General features: G+C 40.8%; 3 protein-coding genes and 5 non-coding genes across 10 annotated transcripts; 7 read left to right on the top strand and 1 right to left on the bottom strand.

Moving 5' to 3' along the window:
* The first annotated feature begins 1,273 nt into the window (after window positions 1–1,273).
* On the top strand, window positions 1,274–8,118 carry lctlb (lactase-like b). Of its 3 annotated transcripts, XM_066684786.1 has the most exons (9): window positions 1,274–1,363; window positions 1,449–1,544; window positions 3,453–3,507; window positions 3,616–3,777; window positions 3,952–4,226; window positions 4,399–4,525; window positions 4,605–4,804; window positions 5,279–5,342; window positions 7,934–8,118. In XM_066684786.1, exons 1-9 carry the CDS (start codon window positions 1,274–1,276, stop codon window positions 8,047–8,049), a joined length of 1,185 nt encoding a protein of 394 aa, XP_066540883.1. In that variant the 3' UTR covers window positions 8,050–8,118. The 3 variants fall into 3 exon arrangements, with proteins under 3 accessions (XP_066540883.1, XP_066540884.1, XP_066540885.1); XM_066684787.1 differs by lacking the exons at window positions 4,605–4,804; window positions 5,279–5,342; XM_066684788.1 differs by lacking the exons at window positions 1,449–1,544; window positions 4,605–4,804; window positions 5,279–5,342.
* zwilch (zwilch kinetochore protein) lies at window positions 5,084–16,734 on the bottom strand. Its single transcript, XM_066684784.1, has 19 exons — window positions 16,589–16,734; window positions 16,262–16,301; window positions 15,232–15,318; window positions 15,023–15,144; window positions 14,726–14,913; window positions 12,807–12,886; window positions 12,556–12,711; window positions 12,265–12,336; window positions 11,539–11,632; window positions 11,404–11,456; window positions 10,829–10,931; window positions 10,663–10,742; window positions 10,348–10,504; window positions 10,113–10,141; window positions 9,878–10,014; window positions 9,698–9,793; window positions 9,457–9,572; window positions 8,242–8,336; window positions 5,084–5,423 (listed from the first exon to the last, which is right to left on the bottom strand). The coding sequence occupies exons 1-18, from the start codon at window positions 16,636–16,638 to the stop codon at window positions 8,245–8,247; spliced, it is 1,752 nt and encodes a 583-aa protein (XP_066540881.1). The 5' UTR covers window positions 16,639–16,734; the 3' UTR covers window positions 5,084–5,423; window positions 8,242–8,244.
* A 402-nt stretch (window positions 16,735–17,136) lies between these two features.
* Window positions 17,137–20,829, top strand: rpl4 (ribosomal protein L4). Its single transcript, XM_066685711.1, has 10 exons — window positions 17,137–17,275; window positions 18,371–18,542; window positions 18,677–18,783; window positions 19,017–19,155; window positions 19,386–19,510; window positions 19,593–19,722; window positions 19,910–20,066; window positions 20,266–20,349; window positions 20,471–20,591; window positions 20,688–20,829. The coding sequence occupies exons 1-10, from the start codon at window positions 17,273–17,275 to the stop codon at window positions 20,772–20,774; spliced, it is 1,125 nt and encodes a 374-aa protein (XP_066541808.1). The 5' UTR covers window positions 17,137–17,272; the 3' UTR covers window positions 20,775–20,829.
* Window positions 18,205–18,302, top strand: LOC136710155 (small nucleolar RNA SNORD16). The gene has a single exon (XR_010804595.1). It is a non-coding gene; the product is annotated as a small nucleolar RNA SNORD16 (small nucleolar RNA).
* Window positions 18,843–18,940, top strand: LOC136710154 (small nucleolar RNA SNORD16). The gene has a single exon (XR_010804594.1). It is a non-coding gene; the product is annotated as a small nucleolar RNA SNORD16 (small nucleolar RNA).
* Window positions 19,191–19,319, top strand: LOC136710156 (small nucleolar RNA SNORA35). The gene has a single exon (XR_010804596.1). It is a non-coding gene; the product is annotated as a small nucleolar RNA SNORA35 (small nucleolar RNA).
* LOC136710153 (small nucleolar RNA SNORD18) lies at window positions 19,765–19,832 on the top strand. The gene has a single exon (XR_010804593.1). It is a non-coding gene; the product is annotated as a small nucleolar RNA SNORD18 (small nucleolar RNA).
* LOC136710152 (small nucleolar RNA SNORD18) lies at window positions 20,115–20,184 on the top strand. The gene has a single exon (XR_010804592.1). It is a non-coding gene; the product is annotated as a small nucleolar RNA SNORD18 (small nucleolar RNA).
* Window positions 20,830–21,605: the final 776 nt, after the last annotated feature.

Genomic DNA, 21,605 nt, shown 5'->3' with positions numbered 1-21,605 from the left:
GCTCAAAGGCCCCGCTACAAAACTTGATGGGATTGGTTCCTTAGGTGACGTAAGAAATTCTGGTTGTTTGAATCTGCCCTTTAGAGACTATTATGAAGTACTTTCTTTTCAAAGCAAAAAAGCTCAGGCGCAGCGATGACTGCTTATTTCACCCATGGTAGGTCTTCTAGCATATAAACTACATCACAGAGACATGTTCACAAGGTTAAACACATGATTATCACTTCACTGGAGGACGTCTTTTATGAACTGTATGTCTACAGTGGACATGTGAACTCTCTCTGTGCTGGCAGGATTTTCGTGGGGTGCCGGCAGTTCAGCCTATCAAACCGAAGGAGCCTGGGACAGAGATGGAAAAGGACTGAGTATCTGGGATGTGTTCTCTCATAAGAAGGGAAAAATCTTCCTGAATGATACGGGAGACTCTGCATGCGAAGGCTACTACAAACACAAGGTGATTACCATGGGAATGGAACTGTCACAGTTGTCTTGTGTAGCTTCAAAACACCTACAAAAGAAAATCCCATTTGTTTTATTGGTAGGATGATGTATCTCTGATGAAGGAGCTCAACTTGAACCACTATCGTTTCTCCATTTCATGGCCTAGGGTCATTCCCACAGGAATCAGGTGTAAGTGACCATGATGCTTCCTTATGCCAATATCTCCTTCATTCTTAGAAGTGGAGCAATATAGAAATTTCAGAATGCAATTTGATACATTTATTTATCAATTTAGTTCAGTATTTACACTGCAAAAAGAAGGGTCTCATTTATGTCTTTAGCTCATTCCTGCTTCCAACTTTATAGAAGTAACAATTGGCAACAAGAGGTGTGCTTTATAGTTTTCAAATGTAATGTTCTGTCTACAAGCTAATATCGTCACTGAAAGCTAACACACTTGACAACATCTAGCATGCTAGTCACAAAACAGCAAAACACGACACATTGCAGATACACTGAATTTGTGTTGAATATCACATAGCTCTTCCTCTACATACAGCTGACCACGTGAATGAAAAAGGACTCAAGTACTATGACGTCCTCATTGACCAACTGCTGGAAAATAAAATCACACCCATCGTGACCTTGTATCATTGGGACCTACCACAGGTGTGCATTCATAGCAGTGAGTTCATTCGGTCAAGGCATGTTTTATTGGCTTTGCCATTTACCATGTTTTGCTCATTATAAAACAGTATTTGTATTAATATGAGTGTTAATGTTGATTCGCTAGCTGTTGCAGGAGAAATACGGAGGGTGGCAGAACATCAGCATGGTTAACTACTTTAATGATTACGCCAACCTCTGCTTTGAGAGGTTTGGAAACCGTGTGAAACACTGGATAACATTCAATAACCCATGGGTATGGTCTTGTTCGTTATGTACCTCAAGTACCTTGTGGTAGAAATGTCCCATTTTTTGAATATTAATCATTGCTTGTATGTCAGTCAGTGGCAGTAGAAGGCTATGAAACAGGAGAACATGCTCCAGGCTTGAAGCTCAGAGGTACTGGGGCCTACAGAGCTGCTCACCACATCATCAAGGTGAGAAAACACAGACTTTCTAAATCCTAAAATTATTTAGTTCTGGCACAAGACAAGATAGAGACCTAGATTTTTACATGTGAAGCACTTCATGGCTTGGAACTCACTCACACTCTTACTCACTCACTCATGTATACTTAAAGTATGCTCGACAGGGGGCGTTATTCAGTTTTTGCAATGACCCTAGAGCAAGGCTCCCGAATAGGCGGACCACGGTAACTGGACCTGTAATGGATAAACTATTAAGAGCTGTTTTAAACAGAGTGTTTTAAGTAGTGTGACTGTTCTAGGCATTACAGTTCAGGTTTAGTGCTCCAGGATTGCATGGACTAATCATATGGGTTTCTGCATATCACACGTGAGGCTACTCAGCCAATCAGATCTGTGTATTATTATGAGCGCTGTGATGAGCACACAAATGAGTAACACACAGCATTAGGACACTTTCGGGACAACAATGTTGTGTGAGGTAAAATCAGAAACTTTAATAGGGAAAAATTACCAATTGAAATTCTCATAACGCTGAACATTCTGTAGGGACTGGCTCCCTCACCAGGGTGTGTTCCTGCCTTGCGCCCAGTGATTCCGGGTGGGCTCCGGACCCATCGCGACCCTGAATCGGAAATGCTTACAGACAATGAATGAATGAATGAACATTCTGTTTACGGATAAAGTCGCGTCCTTCAGCATAAAGAGCCAGTCAGGTTGCTGTTAACGGATAAAGACCCACCCATCAGCAGTAAGATTGTATAATCAGATTGCTGGGTATGGAAAAGCAAAGTCAAATTAAATGCAACTACAAAAGTCATTAGGGACCGTATTTAAAATATGTTTTCCTCCCAAATCATTGTTTTATTTGTACATTTTCCTTTAAAGGAAAAAAAAGCACATTTTATTTAGATTACTTGTTATTTTTAATTATTAATAAATATTGTTGAAATATATTGAAATGTAATTGAAAGTGTAATTTGACATTTGACATTTAGCTGATAACTACATAAAATGATGCTATTATTAACGCAATCATGTATATCATTTGGCACTGATCATAATGTTGGTTATACTTTATGTTCTAGACCGTGGCTTGGGAAAATGTTCTTTTACTGGACCTTAATGAATTTTAATTAATTACCCCTGCCCTGGAGCCTTTTTCACACGTGCACAGTAACACAGAATGTTTCCAAACCTTTTTTCTGAAGAGCTATATGTTTGAATTTAAATGTCAGTAACATTTGGGTCTGACATTTCCTTTTATCTTTAAATTGTTTCCAGATTTGAAAACGCTTTTAACACCAAACATCTCTTAATGTGTGCTGCATGTGTGAAGGGACAACTCTGAAAAATAACTGGACCTAATGCTTACGTGTCTTTGTTAGCTCAGGAGTTGTTTTTTCTAGAGCATGTTTACATTTTTTTACATTTGCATATGTAGTTAGATAAAGAAAAGGCTTGCGAAATGGTGATAAATCACTTCGTCTTAGAGCGCCATGGCAGAGCTGCTTTTAGTGTCACTGCCACGTAGCCCCAGGGTCTTGGGATCCTGGGTTCAATCCTCAAATCCGGTCATTGCCTCTGAGAAGTTTGATGTGTTCTCCCTCTGTCTGAATGGTAGCATCCTGCAGCTGCTGTGGTTTCCTCCCACAGTCCAAAAACACATCTTAATAGGTGGATAGTCTGTGAAATTGTATGAGGATGACAGTGACTGAGTGTGATGCCCTGCGATGACCAATGATTCTGGGAAGGCACTGCACTCTCTGCCATCTTGATTAGTGTAAGGAGGTGTGGGGGATAAAAGCAGTCAGATGCAGAGGATAGGTAAACATTTTAATAAAGGGAAAAACAGTGTAATTTAGATTATTGTAATCAAGTTTGAATAAATTATTGACCATTATTTATCCCTATCCTTAGGCACATGCCAAAGTTTGGCATACGTATGATAATCAGTGGCGAAACAAACAAAATGGTAATATGATTCAACCTATGTATTGATATGTATATATATTCAACCTACATCATTTATTAATAGAATCAGTCATTTGTGAAATATTTGAAAGAGTCTGGTCTCCTGCAGGTGTGGTGGGCATATCTTTGTCTGGGGACTGGGGAGAGCCTGTGGATATTACCAACCAGAAGGATATAGAAGCAGCTGAGAGATATGTCCAGTTCTATATGGGCTGGTTTGCGACTCCCATCTTCCATGGAGACTACCCTCAAGTCATGAAGGACTTTGTAGGTGTGTTGTACCATGTTTTGAAGTGGTTAAAGGAACAGTTAAAGTGTGATTAGTACAGAACTATGTGATAAAATAGAATCTGACACTACTTGCTAGCTAGCTACAGTAGATAGCGAAGTATCCTGTCACTCATGCAGAAGATAAAATATTTCTTTGTATCCACTGTGTATCTAGGCAGGAAGAGTGCTCAGCAGGGTTTAGGAACATCTCGACTCCCCACCTTCTCCTCTCAGGAGAAGAGTTATGTTAAAGGCACTTGTGATTTCCTGGGAGTGGGGCATTTCACCACACGCTACATCACACAGAAGAGCCACCATACAGGCAGAGGCAGCACCTATTTCACTGATAGAGACCTGGCTGAGCTGGTGGACCCCCGTTGGCCTGATCCTGGGTCAGAATGGCTCTACTCTGTGCCATGGGGCTTCCGTCGTTTGCTCAACTTCATCAAGGTGCAAATTAAACACTGTCTTCATCATCTACCAACTGCTCAAACATCCTTTAACCATCACCTTGTTAATTTTTAAATTCTTCTTCTTCAATGTGTTTTTATGTGTTATCCATAAATAATGGCTCCACTGTATGGTTCCTGACATTACTTGTGAATGGTCTTCATTGCTGTAGACTCAGTATGGGAACCCAATGATCTACATCACTGAAAATGGAGTCTCTGAAAAGATGAGGTGCACAGAGCTCTGTGATGACTGGAGGATGCAGTATTACAAGGACTACATTAACGAGATGCTCAAAGGTAAGTTACTGACTAGCTATTTAACAAACACAGGTGTTGGTTGTGTGCTCAGCCTAATCGATCCTATCTGTCACTGCAGCCATCCGGGATGGTGTGAATGTGAAGGGCTATACTGCATGGTCTCTTCTGGATAAGTTTGAATGGGACGAGGGCTTCTCCGAGAGGTTCGGACTGTACTACGTGGACTTTAAGAATAAGAATAAACCCCGCTACCCGAAGGCCTCTGTTCAGTACTTTAAACAGATCATCAACTTCAACGGATTCCCAAATCAGAGAGAGGTAAACGTGTTGCCTCTTTGTGCTAATGATAGAAATATAGATTCAGGACTCATGAGGCTAATGTAGCACATTGTGGACCTTTATATCCACATTTTTAGCACTGTGTAAACAGCATAGTGGATTCAAATCTGCCACAAATGTGAATGCCAAAGTCTTGGCTGCTCTATTGCCCCTACAGTAAAAACAGTATAATTTTATTTCTTTATTTAAAATTAAATTTATACTTTATTCAAAACAGTACACAAGCATTACTTTAGACTTTTAATACATAGAACTGTTCATACTTACAGGCAAAAAGCAACTATACAATAGTACTTGTGACTTTGATTATTACATTCTTCATGCAATACACATTGGTGAACGTCTACTGCAGACTTTACAGAGAGAACTTTACTATACGAGAATTCAAATGAGTGGCCTAGTAAGGTTTTGTTTAAATACACAGCGGTGCAGTAAATGGATGTATTCTGGCAGGTTGAGGACTGGAAGAGGAAAGCTTTGGAGATGTGTTCCACCAGCAACCAGCTCTTGGCTGCAGGTCAGTGCCCCTTGTGATACATTGTCTCATGAAATGAGGAGAAGCACTGCACAAGCTGGGGCAAACAAAGAAAGATTCCACCTATAGAGAGCAGAGTAACAAAAACACCAAATTAGAAAACAAATTATATAATAGGCCAATTCACTTTGCTTTTTCCTCATCCATCTACTTCAGGATCTCTACCCCCCCGAGTTATACTCACCCAAAAACACAAGTTAATCTATGATCACTTTCTGTTCGGTCACTTATATTAATAGGGAATTTGCACGTAAGCTGAAAGACAGTGGCTTTGGATGAGGTCTAGGGGTGAAAGTTTAACCCACTAACAGAGTTTTCCTTTTTTTGCCCCTCCAGCTAGACGAGATTCCAAGGAAAATAAGGATCATGCAGAGATGCCAAAGGTTTGGCCGGTGCATGATGAAGTTTAGGCGCTAGGGTACATGTCGGAATAAATGTGTTCTTTTTGGCTTGGGGAGTATTCCACATTGTCCTGGAAAACCTCAAAAGAACTCTGTGTGGTCCAGTCATAAGAATGAGGGGTTTTAGCCAGTTTAGATGTGGCCTATCCTGAACCCAAGAGGCCGGAATATTTAGCGGCTCATATCCTGGCCAGCTTCAAAAACCACATTTCCAAGTAAGGCAGTAATATTAAATCACATCCCTCATCAATTCTTGCTGCACAAAGCTGATATTTACTGTAGACATTTCAATATGTAATCAGGCCAGAATTGCCTCAGTGAAGCTTAGTAGAACTGACAATATGAGAAATGCTTTTGATGGCACTGGATAACTGTGTGGCATCAATGAGCATTAGAAAAGCTGCTTTGCTCTGGCTTTCATTTTGAGCAAAATTACATGTGTTAACTCTTTGAAGGCTTCCTGACTGTTATGTACCAGCCAAAACAACTTCAATCAGCCTGTTAATTGTGTAGTTATGGTCAAATGTGCTGGAGAAAACCAACCATTGCAATTAAGCATAAACATAAAATGGCCAGAATCATCTTAGGAATGCAAACTAATTTATCCAGCACAAGTATTTCAGGACATAATCGTAAATGAGTTGATTACATCAGGAATTCGCCCCATCAACTGGAATTTAAACTTATAATTGCATAATACAGACTATAACATTTCTAGGGCAAGCAGCAGGTTTTATTAGTGGGTAATTCACTGATGTTTTTCATAAACCAAGAGGTGCACAAATGTTAAAATCAACACAATAGACAAACAAACATGCATAGACAAACAATCAAATGTTATACAAGCCCCACAACTTAAAAATATACTAAACTACAGGGGTGTTCAGTAGGTTCTGTGTATGGATATTAACTACTAATCCTGCTGGTAGTTTTATAATGGTTCTTGGAAGTGAGGAGACATAAAGAAGTCATCAGTTCATTTTGATTGGTTTTGTTACAATATAAAAACGAAAACATTCTGAGTAACACAATTATGTTGATGAAAATTGAGCATCACTCTGGGTGACTATGGCTTTCAAGACATTAGTCCTCCACCCTACAGCACAGACTCAGCCCAGGGGGGGTTTAAACTGCTCCCAGACTTGAAATTGAATTTGAAAGTGATTTTCTGATGATAGCAATAAAATGATCACTGGTTAAATACAAAAATTTATTTTAAACAGAACTAAAAAGCTAGTCGCTAATTCTAACAAATGTATATGAACAGTCACATAATATGAGTTACCCAGAGCAGTTTACATGATAGCATATGACAACATTAGGCCACAACTTTAATTACTGACCATGGACTTGCTGCTGCTGTCATGTTCCAAACAAATCTCACTCTGGTTTTCAAAATGGAGACAAAGTGGGTGGGGCCTAGAGCAGTAAGGATTTTCTTTGGCTAAACAGGCTGTAGGACATAAATTTGGATTCTCGTGGTTGTGTGTATTGCAGAATAAATGCAGGATTTTGTTATTGTCAAACCTTCATACATAAATGATAAATATCAGCATCACCCCACAATATTATTATTATTATTGCTACTTTTAATTAATACATTACATAGTTTTTACATCATCACCCATTTACCACACAAGACAAAGTGGCACTGGAACAGGGTAATACATGTTAAAAACACTGCCAATAAGCAGCAGAGAAAAGTAAAGAAAGCCTGAGCTGTGCCTATGCAGTTGTTGTAACTCTGTTGGCTGGAAGTCAGCTCTGTGCTCCTGGCACAGCAGCCCTCAAAGGGTTAAAGTGTTCGGATCCCACCCTAAGAGCCATCTCTCTCTTTTTATTAGAGGAACAGCGGAGTACAGCTGCCAATATTCTAAGACTTATACATGGTAAGCTATTACACATTCTCTTTAAAGAAACAGTTAGTAAACACTCGAAGAAAAGTATTAACCCTTTGAGTGCTCTGTATTGCAAAAGCATAAAAATTTCTTTGTGATGCTAAGCTAACTTTTTGTGCAAAACCTTAAAAGGTGTGTGTTTCTCTGTGTGTGTGTGTGTGTGTAAGCAAATTTAAAAACAAGCCCTTGGAGTGGTCTTTTTTGAACACATGGTGCAAAAGCTGATATAATAATGACGCTGATATAACAGTTCTCTATTATGTGTGCATTTCAGATCCATTGACCAGCCACATGGAGATGGTAACAGAGATTGTGGTCCCCACTGTGTGCACCCTCTGCATTTTGATCAGTGCCATTTTTCTCATGTTCCTCCTTAGCAGGCGCAACTAGAACTGCATTGTTTTGAGGAATAGTTTATAGTGGACCACATCCTGCTGAGGTCAAATGAAAGGGGTTACTTTTAAAAAAATGCTTATTTTACCAAGAAAGACAAAAGAAGCTACATTTTTTTCAGGGCTTGTATTAATTCTGCAAATAAACTTTTCGATCAGTGTTTAGCCTTAAATGCTGAATGACACTGACCTGCTAAATGAAGTTGACTTGACTGCAGCACACCATAGTTCTGAAGTAGGAGATCTTCTCATTCTCTGCACTCACTGAGACCTCCAGTGGTAGACCTACACAACAGGGGTTCAAAGGACTGTTTTAACAAGTAATAGAGGTACTATATTCTGGAATACTGGTTCCCAAACCTGGTCCAGGAGAACCCCCAACCCTACAACTTTTAAAGTTTTTCATGCTCTAATACAACCAAATAATTCAGCTAATTTATATGTTATGGGATATAAATGATTGGTGTGTGATTTACAATAGCAGAAGCTAACAGGATTTTCATTGTTTTCTATTTTTAATTGTTGCAGCTATTCATAACTTACTGATATCAAGAAAGCAGCAGTTGTGCTGTCAGTTTTATCTTGGAATAGCCATCATTTAAGAGAGGTGTGAATTTTTCTCACCCCCTACTTTCTCCTCACACTGCTCACTAGCACTTCCACCTGACACAAGGCGATGGGGAATTTTCCATTTGGATTCATTATAAATATGAGTCCATTTCTAATACATAGAAAGACTAGTGGTGCCCAACCCTGGCCCAGAGGCTAGTGAGTCTGCAAAAAGGGACTACCAAGCATTTCGATATTTGAGGTGGTTATATTATTCATTCATTATCTGTAACCCTTATCCAGTTCAGGGTCGCGGTGGGTCCAGAGCCTACCTGGAATCATTGGGCACAAGGCAGGAATACACCCTGGAGGGGGCGCCAGTCCTTCACAGGGCAACACACACACTCACACATTCACTACGACACTTTTGAGTCACCAATCCACCTACCAACGTGTGTTTTTGGACTGTGGGAGGAAACCGGAGCACCCGGAGGAAACCCACGAAGACACAGGGAGAACACACCAACTCCTCACAGACAGTCACCCGGAGGAAACCCACGCAGACACAGGGAGAACACACCACACTCCTCACAGACAGTCACCCGGAGGAAACCCACGCAGACACAGAGAGAACACACCACACTCCTCACAGACAGTCACCCGGAGCAGGAATCGAACCCACAACCTCCAGGTCCTTGGAGCTGTGTGACTTCAACCCTACCTGCTGCACCACCGTGCCCCATGGTTATATTAGAGCAGGAAAACAGAAAAACTGTTCACAACAAGCATACTCAAGGGCATAGCACATTTCAAAGGAAAAAGATATGTATTTTAAAATAAAAACGTAGGATTAAACCTGAGTCAAAAATGACATGATCCACTAATGGTTTATCACTGAGATGCCAGGAGGTCTTGACGTCTCTTGAGCCCTGTCCACTGGAAACTTCCACTGCCCAGGATGTTGGCTGCTCCCTGCACACACACACAAACAATATCCATTACACAGTTTAAAATGAGATATTGTTTTACTAGGCCAGCTTAACATTAAAATGTTCCAAAACTGGAGGAGAACCAGAGCAGAATTTGCCTTTTCTTACGTCTGGTAGAAGTGGCTGATGAGAGCAGGTTTGATTTGCATCTCAAATACATGCTCTTCATTATAGGGTGCTGTCTTGTAGTACTGCAAACATGATCTAAAATACAAGAAGATATTGTTATATAAATAAAAGTGAGTATAAACAGATATTTGGCAAAAGAATAATCCGCCTATGACTGACTGAGTGAAGAAAAAGAGGCGCTCATGAGGAAGGCTGAGGAAGCTGCTGCAGGTGCCCAGGATCTCCAGTAGGTGGTGCAGTTTCTTCAACCTTATCACCTGCTCCTGCAGGTCCACATCGCTACTCAGGTAGTAGCTCTGAACACCATTCAACAAACACACAAAAAGGTGTGATTAGCGCTCGGCTGCCCACTTTAGGATCTCGTGATTATTCAGTGTAGAAGAGACATTCTCACCAGATGGTTGAGTGTTGTCAGCTCTTTTCCTGTCAGAGGCAAAATACACAAAAACCTTTACTATTGAAGCTCATTTGCAGGTTTAAATATAGAACTGTTCACAGACACACTCAGAAAACAACTGCAAGATACATTCAGACTGTAAAGTGTTCTAGCTATAAGAATGGCCATTGCTGACCATTCTCTGTTAAAATAAATGTTTCCCCCATAATATAATCATTATTAGCATAATTACCGACGAGGTAGTTAATGTAGTCTTTCCTCATCTTGTCCAGTCCCATCTCCAGGAGCATAATGGCAGGAGTAAGACCAGTGAGAGCCACAGTGTCCACCTGCTGCTGGTATGACTGCACAATTAGCTTACTTAGAGAGCTGCTGCTGTCCCTATGAACCTGTGCAGGACAAAAACCACATGCTTATTATTATATAGTGCATCTTCCCCTCACATACATTATGTATAAATTCAAATTAAACTGTGGTACCACAGGAAAATCATCTTGGCTTAATTTGAAACTAGCAAACTAACATGATTTCACAGGCAAATACATACCCAAGGTTTAATCTGACCAAATCGCACAGCTTTGATGACTAATTTCAGAGAATCTACTATGTCTTGATATGAGGACACACCTGTCAAGACAAAGACATGGATTATGTCCAAAACCTGTAATAATATGATAATTTCATTGATTCAATAGTAGTCAAATAGTACTGACTTTTCCTCATCTTCTCCCAGAGTTGCTCTGTGAAGTCCAAGTCTCCTCTCTCCATTAACATTGTGCTGAAGCTTAGTCCTGAGTCTGTCTTGGACTTCTGGTTCTGTCAGGAACAGATTAACCATAAGCATTCATTCATCATCTGTAACCACTTATCCAGTTCATGTTCACACCTTCACGGGATGACACACACACACAGTCCCCAATCCACCTACTAATGTGTTTTAGGACCATGGGAGGGAACCGGAGCACCCGGAGGAAACCCATGCGGACACAGGGAGAACACACCACACTCCTCACAGACAGTCACCCGGAGGAAACCCACGCAGACACAGAGAGAACACACCACACTCCTCACAGACAGTCACCCGGAGGAAACCCATGCAGACACAGGGAGAACACACCACACTCCTCACAGACAGTCACCTGGAGCGGGACTCGAACCCACAACCTCCAGGTCCCTGGAGCTGTGTGACAGCAACACTACCTGACGCACCACCGTGCCGCCCCATAAACATTTACCACAAATTAAAAAATGTGAATGAAGTCATTACACACTTGTTATTTCAGTTTACCTCAGATCCTTTTAAATTCTGGCCTGGTACGGCATTCGCAACATTCTCCAGCTCTGCAACAAATATATATCCACAAGGTGCATTAAACCATAAGAGATAATGCCATGTGAAGTCCATAGTGATGTGAAAGGTTACCCTCAATTAATGTTCTAGTTAAGTCCACAGCAGAGTGGGTATCCAGTGGTTCCAACCACTCAATCTCCCCGGTCCTCAATCCTTCAGCAAGTGCCTGTAAAATATAAAACCCTAAATAAAAGCCGTCATCAAGTTGTGAAGTTGTTAAACCTACACTTTATTTAGGGGAACAATATGCTTCTGAACAGTTTTTCTATTGGTTGCCTATATGTGATTTTAATGCTGTTTTTAATCTATGAAATAAAAGTTGCTTGACAAACAATCAACTACAAATACGTTTTTAGTACTTACATTTTTTTACATCTTAATATAAAATCAGACATAGCAACAGTGCCTCTAAACACTGATAACAACCTTCAAAAGTCTGACACCTGGCCAGAGAGCAGCTGTGACAGAAATCCTTTGTGGCAATGGAGAACTTTAATCTCTGCTAAATCAAAAGGATTGGGAGACACTTGGCATGTTGTTTGATTTATATGTGTTATCCCTAGTGTAATACAGCCCAAGAGGCAGCAAACCTCCTCCCTCAAAATCAACGGCTGATGTGCCCTTGAGCAAGGCACCTAATCCTCCCTGGGGATGGGAATGGCTGACACTGCCTATAGTGAATCTTTGTGTGCTCATGGTCACAAATTGATTAAATCCAGAGGAACAATTTAGTGGTATGTTGTGTAATGACAATAAAAGTGTTTACATGTTTTTATAGCTCAGCTGGGTCAAACATACCAGGATGAATTTCAATTCTCTGTAGGTCTGAAGCATTGGGCTCCTGATGTCTCCAACTGCCACCTTGATTTGCTGCACAAAAATAGAAAAAGATAATAATTAAAGGCAAAACATTCAGTTTTATGGTGCTTTGTCACAAAAACCAATCGTGCATTGGGTTATGAATGCAACACTGAAGACCAGTAGCCAAAATAAATTCAAAACAAAAAGGCCATACACTTTAAGATAAACATGTAAAAGGTAACAATTCCATCTTTAAGAATATTACAAAAATAAAGGATTTATATTTACTAGAGTGACCGATGATGACAGGGGAGGGGATTCTAGGATCTTCTCTACATTAGTCCATCTGAACAAGGCTGTTACACTGCTCTGAGAATCAATAATCAGGCTCTCCTCCTTCACTGAGCAGAAGAGGTTGTACTCAGCCCAGCCTTTTGTCACCACCTACAGAGGAAGGTTGCTTCAGTAGATTAAGATGGGGCTCATACGTGTCAACTTAATCAATATAACAGAAAATAGAGAAAGATCTAATGTGTTACTGCGGAGGAATGATGTCTGTTCTGATGCTCTTGTTTAAGTTGGTCCACTGTGATGAATGAGGCCTCATCTGCTGTTGCCCCTGAATGAATAATGAATAGAACATAAAGCATGAACACGGGAATCATTCTATCTGAAACATTTACTTTATTTCGCACTCAATCAAACAAACTTTGCTTTGTTCAGCACTGGAGCTGCGAGGATAACATCACTAACAAACAGAAGTCAAAAGTTATTCAAATCTTTTTGTAAATACACTGCTCAAAAAAAATAATAAAGGGAACACTAAACAACACGATGTAACTCCAAGTCAATCACACTTCTGTGAAATCAACCAGTCCAGTTAGGAAGCAACACTGATTGTGAATCAAATGTGATTGCAAATGGCACAGACAACAGGTAGAAATGAGAGGCAATTAGCAAGGCAACCCCTATAAAGGAGTGCTTCTGCAGGTGGTGACCACAGACCAGTTCTCTGCTCTCATCCTTTCTGGCTGATGTCTTGTTCACTTTTGCATTCTGTCAGGGATCTCACCCCTAGAGGCAGCATGAGGTGGTGTCTACAACCCACAGAAGTTGCTCAGGTAGTGCAGCTCATCCAGGATGGCACATCAATGCGAGCTGTGGCAAGATGGTTTGCTGTGTCTGTCAGAGCATGGAGGAGATACCAGGAGACAGGCTGGTACACCAGGAGACATTGAGGTGGCTGTAGGAGGGCAACAACCCAGCAGCAGGACCGCTACCTCCTCCTTTGTGCAATGAGGAACAGGAGGAGCAGTGCCAGAGCCCTGCAAAATGACCACCATCAGGCCACTAATATCCATGTTTCTGCACAAACTGTCAGAAATAGACTCCATGAGGGTGATATGAGGGTCTGACGTCCACAAGTGGGGTTTGTGCTTACACCATGCAGGGTGATTGGCATTTGTCAAAGAACACCAAGATTGGCAGATGTGACAGAGTCTGGAGTTGTTCTGCTCCCTGCAACATTCTCCAGCATGACCGGTTTGGCAGTGGGTCATTAATGGTGTAGGGAAGCATTTCTTGGGAGGGCCGCAAAGTCCTCCGTGTGCCAGCCAGACGTACCCTGACAGCCATTAGGTACCGGGATGAGATCCTCAGACCCATTGTGAGACCATATATTGCCCCTTCCCCAGACCTGAATCCAATCCAGCACATCTGGGACATCGTCCACCAACGCCACATTGTACCACAGACTGTCCAAGAGTTGACTGATGCTGTAATCCAGGTCTGGGAGGAGATACCCCTGAACATCCGCCGCCTCATCAGGAGCATGCCCAGGCGTTGTAGGGAGGTCATACGACATGTGGATGGAGGCCACACACACTACTGAGCCTCACTTTAACTTGTATTGAGGAATTTCGACTTTTATTTTGAATATGATTCCAAATCCAGACCTCCAAGGGATAATGATTTTGATTTACATTGATTATTTTTATGTTATTTTGTTCTCAACTAATTCCACTATTATTTTAGTGTTCCCTTTTATTTTTTTGAGCAGTGTACATACCCATCCTATTTTTGCATTCCCAAACCAGATGTCATTCCAGTTTAGGACAGAGTATTGACAGCCAATGTAGACAAAAGGTGTTCTGACACTGTATACATCTATATCAAAAATGTGATCAACAGTTATTGATAAAAATAATAGAAATGACATATGTAATCTGTCATTTCTGCTCAGCTTCTGTTCTGCTGCATCCAGCTACACAGTTTTATTAGTAGGTCATACAGAATTTAAGGGGCATCAGTTAACAAAGTTACCCTCATGGCTGCACTGCAAAACTAAGAAAGAATTTGGACACAAAACCATGTCTTAACTTAAATGTCTACATTTAGAACTGGAAAACGATATAAATGAGTTTTAATACTGAACAACCCCTCCAATGCCAGCTAATACCTTTGCAGCTGATTGTGTACAGCTTGACTGCTGTTGGCTTGCCTCCAGCACAGACTGTCTCTGCTCCAAGCCAGGAAGTGCCAGCAGGGTCAGACATGTCACAGCGTACCCAGATAGGGTGCAGAACATGGGCTTCCACCTGGGCCATGTTGGGGTTCTGAGACATAGTGTACCAGGAAAGCAGCTGTCTGTGCAAACAGAGGAAAACCTGGAGGCTCATCCTATCACCACAGGCAGATCACTTATTAAATTAAAATTACTAAATGAAAAGGCACACTATATAAAAGCCTCTCATACCTTGCTCTATTGATGGAGAGAGGTAGTGGTCCAATGTCATGCTGCTCCAGTTTAACCAACACTTCTTCGTTGAGGCTGTTTTCCTCTGAGATTTCGGTTTCCTCAGACTCATGTTTTGGCAGCTTTTCAAAAGAAAAAAAACAGGTAACATTCAGTTATGAAGTAGTAATGATTACAGTTTATATTTCATATTTTCCTGGCTTACTTACCTCTTTCTCACAAATGAAGACAGACTGGTTTCCTTCTATTATGCTGAGAAGTGGCTCGTTGTTACATTTTGACACTTTAATATTTTCCTGTAACACAAGAAATAGTATACAATCTCCAAAACACATAGTTTACATTAGTGCTGTCAATATTAACAGGTTATTTGGTGCATTATTTTTTTAAAAACACATGAATCGTTTTAGCAAACAGTGCTGCTCTACTGTTGAATCCAGATTGTAGATTAAATTGTATTTATTGCTGAATGTGAATGAAATACAAATGAAATCATAACTAACTCTCACTTTTAAACTTCCCTTCTCTCTCTCTCTCTCTCTTTCACAGAACTCCCATTTTAATCCCTCCCATTATCTCTCAAAAAGCTGTTGAATCTGGAACAAGGAGGTGTTTATTGTTTGAGCCATAAGATACTCTGCAACTTTAATAGAGAAATTAAAGTTACAGCGCAGCTAAAGCTCTTCCAGAAACTTTTACTCAGCAAATTAAGAGATTCTAATATAAAAAAAATTACACTGTGATAATATAAAAAAGTAAAATAGAACAGCTTCCTGTAGCCAGTTTTTCATACATATCACACTACGTTTATCTCTCTCCCAACAATACAATGCTGTAACGTGGCAAATAATGCAAAAAAAATGGTGAGTAGAGCTGATAAACTGGGCAATTACTTTAAATTGTCATATGTAAATGAGCAACTTGTTCCCCAGCACAAAACTGGCACAACAGCGTCCTGGGGTTGTGGGTTCAAGCCCTGACTCTGGTTTCTGACTCTGTGGAGATTGGCATGTTCTCCCAGTGTCTGTGTGGATTTCCTCTGGGTGTTCAGGTTTGCACAGGTTAATATGTGGATTGGCCATTTAAAAGTGTCCATAATTGGGGGTGTGTGAGTGAATGGCGCCCTGTCCAGGGTGTGTTACTGCCCTGTGCCCAGTGTTCCTGGGTGGGATCTGAACCCTCCGCAAACCTGAACTGAATAAGCGGTTACAGACAATGAATTATTGAATTTTAAGTTACCTGATAGGTCCAAGACCCTTTGTTGTCGTCCTGACACGACCTGAAGGATAAACATTAGAGTACAACCTCATTTATCCACAATGCTATAATAAATGAGCACCATCAAAAGTCAACAGTGGAGTGCAATACAAAGCAGAACTTCTGTCTAGCCAGATAACTTAAGCCTAAAGTCAAGCTTGCCCAACATGAAAAGAGCTGAAGGACATTCCTCAAATTCAAGATTACATGTTATAGATAGATACCTTCCACACGAAACAATACAACATAGCACTAACATGAATTTAGCTGAATACAAGAAAAAACAAAGCATTTACATAGCACACTTACTTGAGAAACTGGACAAAGCTGTTAGCTTCTGGAACAACCCTACATCTCATGGTCTTTAATGTGTGGAATTACAGTAAATAATGGGTGTAAACGATTCTTCTTTAAAAGTTATTAAATACAGTGTAGCAGAAACCGTTCCTCCAGCCCGCCACTTCTACGTCACTGAGGTTACATGTCATTAGTCTCCGCCCACATCAAGAAATAATTACATTATGGACACATTTTTATTTAACCTTTAAAAAGACAGCATGTTTATGGAAATGTATTTGTATTTATCTTCACTCTAAACCGTTTGTTCAAATATATATAATTTTATATTATTTACTATCAATAAATGAAGACTCTGGGAAGTAGTCCGGCCGCCACGTCTTTCATCCGCCGGTGAAATCATATGCATACATGTATATAGTTCCAAAGATTATTATACATATCTGGTAATCATATTGGCGTTTTTTTTAAATATATATTAAATATTAACAATATACAACTGTTGTAATATTTATGACGGTAAACCGGCCCAATATAAAGCAGTCAGTCTAAATCCGCCGGGTAGTGCGATGTGGCGGAAGTGAGGCTCTGGCGGAGGTATATGTGAGTGACGGTGTGTTACAGTCTTTCCTTTTCTTCCGTGGCCGCCATTGAGAGAGGAGCGTGGTTCCTGGCGAGCCGTGAATTATCTTAAAAATGGTGAGGAAAAACTTGTTTGTAGTGCTTCTCTGAACGCTCGTCTAGGGTTCTGCCGTTTAAGATTTTTTGTACATGTGAAAACTTATCCGTATTTCTGTGAGATATATGCAATATTGCTGTTTTTATATCGAGAGGCCGGGACAGAATGGTTGCGGGAGCCATTTTGGTCACAGCGCTGTATGTAATGTTACACGTGTGGCGGAGACGTGTACCGCGTTAGCAGATTTAGCAATTATACAAGGTTAAACACCAATAAAGCGACATATTTGCGTTAATGCTGTGTTTTAAAGTGTGCGGAGTGCTCTGCTCTTATGAATTACCCCGTAGTTAAACACTTGCGCCCGCGGTTAGGTTCCAAATGAGGCCCGCCGAGGAGAAACAGCCATTGCATTTCAAATCTGATGTTTCTCTTCAGTTTCTCAGTTGATTTAACGTTCTTCGCTGCGCACAAACCAACTTTAGCTGCTAAAAATGTAAATGGTCTAATATTAATCACTAAATTTGATTGTAAGTGCCTGTTGCTTTGGTATCTCAACCCCCCAGTAAGTGTGTTAGTTTTTTTTTATTCTTTTGTTTAACACTAAGGACAACTTGTATATTCAGTAACATTAGTGTATAACCTTGTTTCCTACCTCTTAATCTCAGTAGCTTTTAGCAAAAGCTGTTAATGTGAATGCTGACTGAGGGATATCAATAGATAAGACCTATATTCTGGCTGTAACTTGTTCAAAGGTCAAATTAAATGTTCAGACTTAATGATTCTTAGACATCTGAAAGCATTTTTGTAAGAAGTTATTTAACTTTTTGTAAGTGTAACTTTTACTAGCATTGATCACTTCAAATCTCGTTTGTACACACTGCAGTCTTCAGCTGACTTCTTGACGAGTCGTCTTCTGAACGTTCTGGAGAACTAAGTTTTAGAAAACCCTTGCTGTGATGGTGTAATTTGCGTCCGACTCTGTAACCAGTGACAGTTGCCTGCTGTCTGATGCTGGTACAGGGGGGTGACGAAAAATAAGGCTGAGCAGAATTAAGAGCTTAAATAATACTTTGGTGTTGTGTTAAACAATCGCATAATCTGTATTTTGTTTCCAGGCTTGTGCCCGACCGTTAATCTCGGTCTACTCCGAGAAAGGGGAGACCTCAGGCAAGAACGTGGTTATGCCTGCTGTTTTCAAGGCTCCCATCCGCCCAGATGTTGTGAACTTTGTGCATACCAACATGCGCAAGAACAAGCGCCAACCCTATGCTGTCAGTGAACTGGCTGGTGAGTTATGATTTCCATTATTGAATATGAGTTGCCTCTTCTGTTTTCACAGGGTTTTGTGTCAATTAAATCATAATGCCTGCAATATACATGACTGTAGTAGGGCTGTTTGTAATTGTAGCTTTCTCTTTCAGGTCACCAGACCAGTGCTGAGTCCTGGGGCACAGGCAGAGCTGTGGCTCGTATCCCCAGAGTGCGTGGTGGTGGTACCCACCGATCTGGCCAGGGTGCTTTCGGAAACGTATCCTACTTTTATTGTGTTCTTACTCTTGATGCCTACCATTGGTTGTTTAGCAAACTTGCTGTGATGGTGTAATTTGCGTCTTACTCTGCACACAGCGACAGTTGCCTGCTGTCACATGCTGGTGTTGAAGGTTGACGAACAAGTGTTCTGAGCAGGTTCAGTAATGACCTGATAGTGATTGTTGTTCAGTTGTACTCCTTTCCCTTTGATTGACCTTAACCAAAGCACAGATGTGTCGTGGTGGTCGCATGTTTGCCCCCACAAAAACATGGCGGCGTTGGCACCGCAGGATCAATGTTACCCAGAAGAGATATGCCATCTGCTCTGCTCTGGCTGCCTCTGCCCTCCCTGCCCTAGTCATGGCCAAAGGTGAGTGACTTGCTGTTTTAATGTCTGTGGTCTTAGTGCACTGTTAACTGGAGTTGAATGCCATACCCAGGCATCTCTTATTCGGTGCAGTGCTAGATTAATCTCAGTTTGCAGAAGGGCCGTGCTAAACCATGGTGCTTCCCTTTCGAAGGCTGAGAACATGTTTAAATGATTTGTGTAATTCTGATTGATTGCCTGTCACTTGCCAATAGTTCTGTGATGAATTGTAGGGCACCGCATCGAGGAGATTCCTGAGGTTCCACTTGTTGTTGATGACAAAGTTGAGGGATACAAGAAGACTAAGGAAGCAGTGCTTCTGCTGAAGAAGCTCAAAGCATGGAATGACATCAAGAAGGTAATGCCTGGTTTTTATTACGACCGCTGCTCCTCAGACTTTCTCCACTAGGATCTTTTTCATAGATTGTTTGTCCCATCAGGTTTATGCCTCTCAGCGTATGCGCGCCGGCAAGGGTAAAATGAGAAACCGCAGACGAATTCAGCGCAAGGGCCCGTGTATCATCTACAACGAAGACAACGGCGTCACAAAAGCTTTCAGAAACATCCCAGGTACGTTCTGGATCACGCTGAAGTTCAAGACCAATGCTTCACGAGCTGTGATGAGTTTCACTTCGGTCCGTGTTTATGAACACCATGATTTTTCTTGAAGTGCTGAGTTAGCTTTGATGGGAAGTTATTTTAATGTTTTGTATTGTTTTATGTAGCGTTTTTAATATCGAATTTAATTTTCCATTAGGTATTACACTGCAGCGAGTGAGCAAACTCGACCTCTTGAAGCTTGCTCCCGGTGGTCACATTGGTCGTTTCTGCATCTGGACTGAAAGCGCCTTCCGCAAGCTGGATGACCTCTATGGTACTTGGCGCAAACCTTCCACACTCAAGATTGACTACAAGTGAGTTTATTTTGCTCCTTTAAGTGTAGAGCTGTGTATTTGTCTAAACTGCAGTGATGATCTTCCACTTCTGGTCCGTGTTTATGAGCACCATGACTTTTTTTGAAGTTCTGAGCCATCTAGTATTTCTATTTCCCTTCATGAATTATGGGTTCTTTTAAAAATTCTACTTTAATTAATTGATTTATTCCTCTTGCAGCTTGCCTATGCACAAAATGACCAACACAGATTTGGGTAGACTCCTGCAGAGTGAGGAAATCCAGAAAGCCCTTCGTGCACCAAAGTAAGACTCATCTCACTGAATGCGTGCTTTAGAGAATTCAAAGTTCAAAATTAGCTTATCAGTTTTAAAGCATTTGTTGTTGTTTTTTAAGTGTCTAATCGTTGTGATGTGTGTGTTGTAGCAAAAAGATTCAGCGCAGAGTTCTCAAGAAGAATCCTCTGAAGAACTTGAGAGTAATGATGAAGCTCAATCCTTATGCCAAGACGGCGCGCCGCCGTGCCATCCTTCAGCACAAACCCGAGGTATGTTTTCTTGAAACCTAAAGTACAGTGTGGGTCTTTTCCTTCATTGAATAAATGTTTGTTAGATACATTTCTAATTACATTTTCTCTCAACAGATGAAGGCTAAAATGTTGAAGCCTAAAGTGAAGAGGGTTAAAAAGACCAAGAAGCCAAAGGCAGCCCCTGCTCCTGCAACAGAGTAAATCTGTGCGCACTGCAATATGGCAATGATTTCAGTCAATAAACGTCTAAAATGAATGTCTTTTAAATCAATGTCCAATTTTTTTTGTTCCAAATATTTAGTGGAACTGAAGTTTAAAAAAAAAAAAAAGTCTTGGGAAATGGTGTTTTTAAAACTCTAGAAATGCCTAAGAATGCAGTTCAGGCACTAAATTCAGCAGCTAACATTGACCCTGAACAGGATGTTGAGCCTCTGTACTGTTTTGGTTGTAAACTTAAATTTTGCCAGTTTTTTAACTTATTGCTATAAAATTCATGTTTCTCTGGAAATGTGTAATGTCTTGCATGTAACACTGTTTTACAATACTGGCAATTTAAACCTTAGGCCCCTTGTTTTTTTGAGTTTTTCTTGACTATTAATCTGTGTTCAAGCTGAAATTTATACATTAGATATAAAACATGTTGTGTAGTCGACACCAAACAGTAGGTGGCAGCATTGAACGGGTCTGCCATGTTCACTTTTAAAACTGGGATTAGGTCACAATTAGTGTAGAGAGAAACAGCGCACACCTTGTACATAAAGTGCTTTTGTGGTATTGTAGTCTAAGCCAAGTTCATTCTCATGCATTGGCTCAGTTCTTGTGCCCCTGTGAGTAATGGAATAGGGTTCACAGTTGTAGGTGAGTTATGTATAAGTTAGGGGTAGTGAAGCACTCTAGCTCAAACTAGATTAGGTTTAACTCATGGACATCCTTTAGCTTTGCTGTAAATCTAGCTCTTTAGGGTTGTTTCAAAAAATGATGGGTGCAGTTTTTAAGCAGTTGAAATGTAACCAGGCTTAACAGACCCCTAGG

This window comes from Hoplias malabaricus, chromosome 11, assembly GCF_029633855.1.
Source record: "Hoplias malabaricus isolate fHopMal1 chromosome 11, fHopMal1.hap1, whole genome shotgun sequence".
Taxonomy (NCBI): Eukaryota; Metazoa; Chordata; class Actinopteri; order Characiformes; family Erythrinidae; genus Hoplias; species Hoplias malabaricus.
This window is presented reverse-complemented; position numbering and strand designations above follow the sequence as displayed.

Excerpts from the sequence above, each read along its gene's own strand:
- rpl4 (XM_066685711.1), top strand. Across the intron at positions 19,156-19,385 it reads TGCCCTAGTCATGGCCAAAG|GGCACCGCATCGAGGAGATT; the intron begins GTGAGTGACTTG and ends GATGAATTGTAG. Across the intron at positions 19,511-19,592 it reads CATGGAATGACATCAAGAAG|GTTTATGCCTCTCAGCGTAT; the intron begins GTAATGCCTGGT and ends TTGTCCCATCAG.
- zwilch (XM_066684784.1), bottom strand. The coding sequence starts at position 16,638 with ATGAGATGTAGGGTTGTTCCAGAAGCTAACAGCTTTGTCCAGTTTCTC. Across the intron at positions 12,337-12,555 it reads TGTCATCATCGGTCACTCTA|CAAATCAAGGTGGCAGTTGG; the intron begins GTAAATATAAAT and ends ATTTTTGTGCAG. Across the intron at positions 10,015-10,112 it reads TGACAACACTCAACCATCTG|AGCTACTACCTGAGTAGCGA; the intron begins GTGAGAATGTCT and ends AATGGTGTTCAG.
- lctlb (XM_066684786.1), top strand. The coding sequence starts at position 1,274 with ATGGTTAACTACTTTAATGATTACGCCAACCTCTGCTTTGAGAGGTTT. Across the intron at positions 4,526-4,604 it reads CATTAACGAGATGCTCAAAG|CCATCCGGGATGGTGTGAAT; the intron begins GTAAGTTACTGA and ends CTGTCACTGCAG. Across the intron at positions 4,805-5,278 it reads GATTCCCAAATCAGAGAGAG|GTTGAGGACTGGAAGAGGAA; the intron begins GTAAACGTGTTG and ends GTATTCTGGCAG.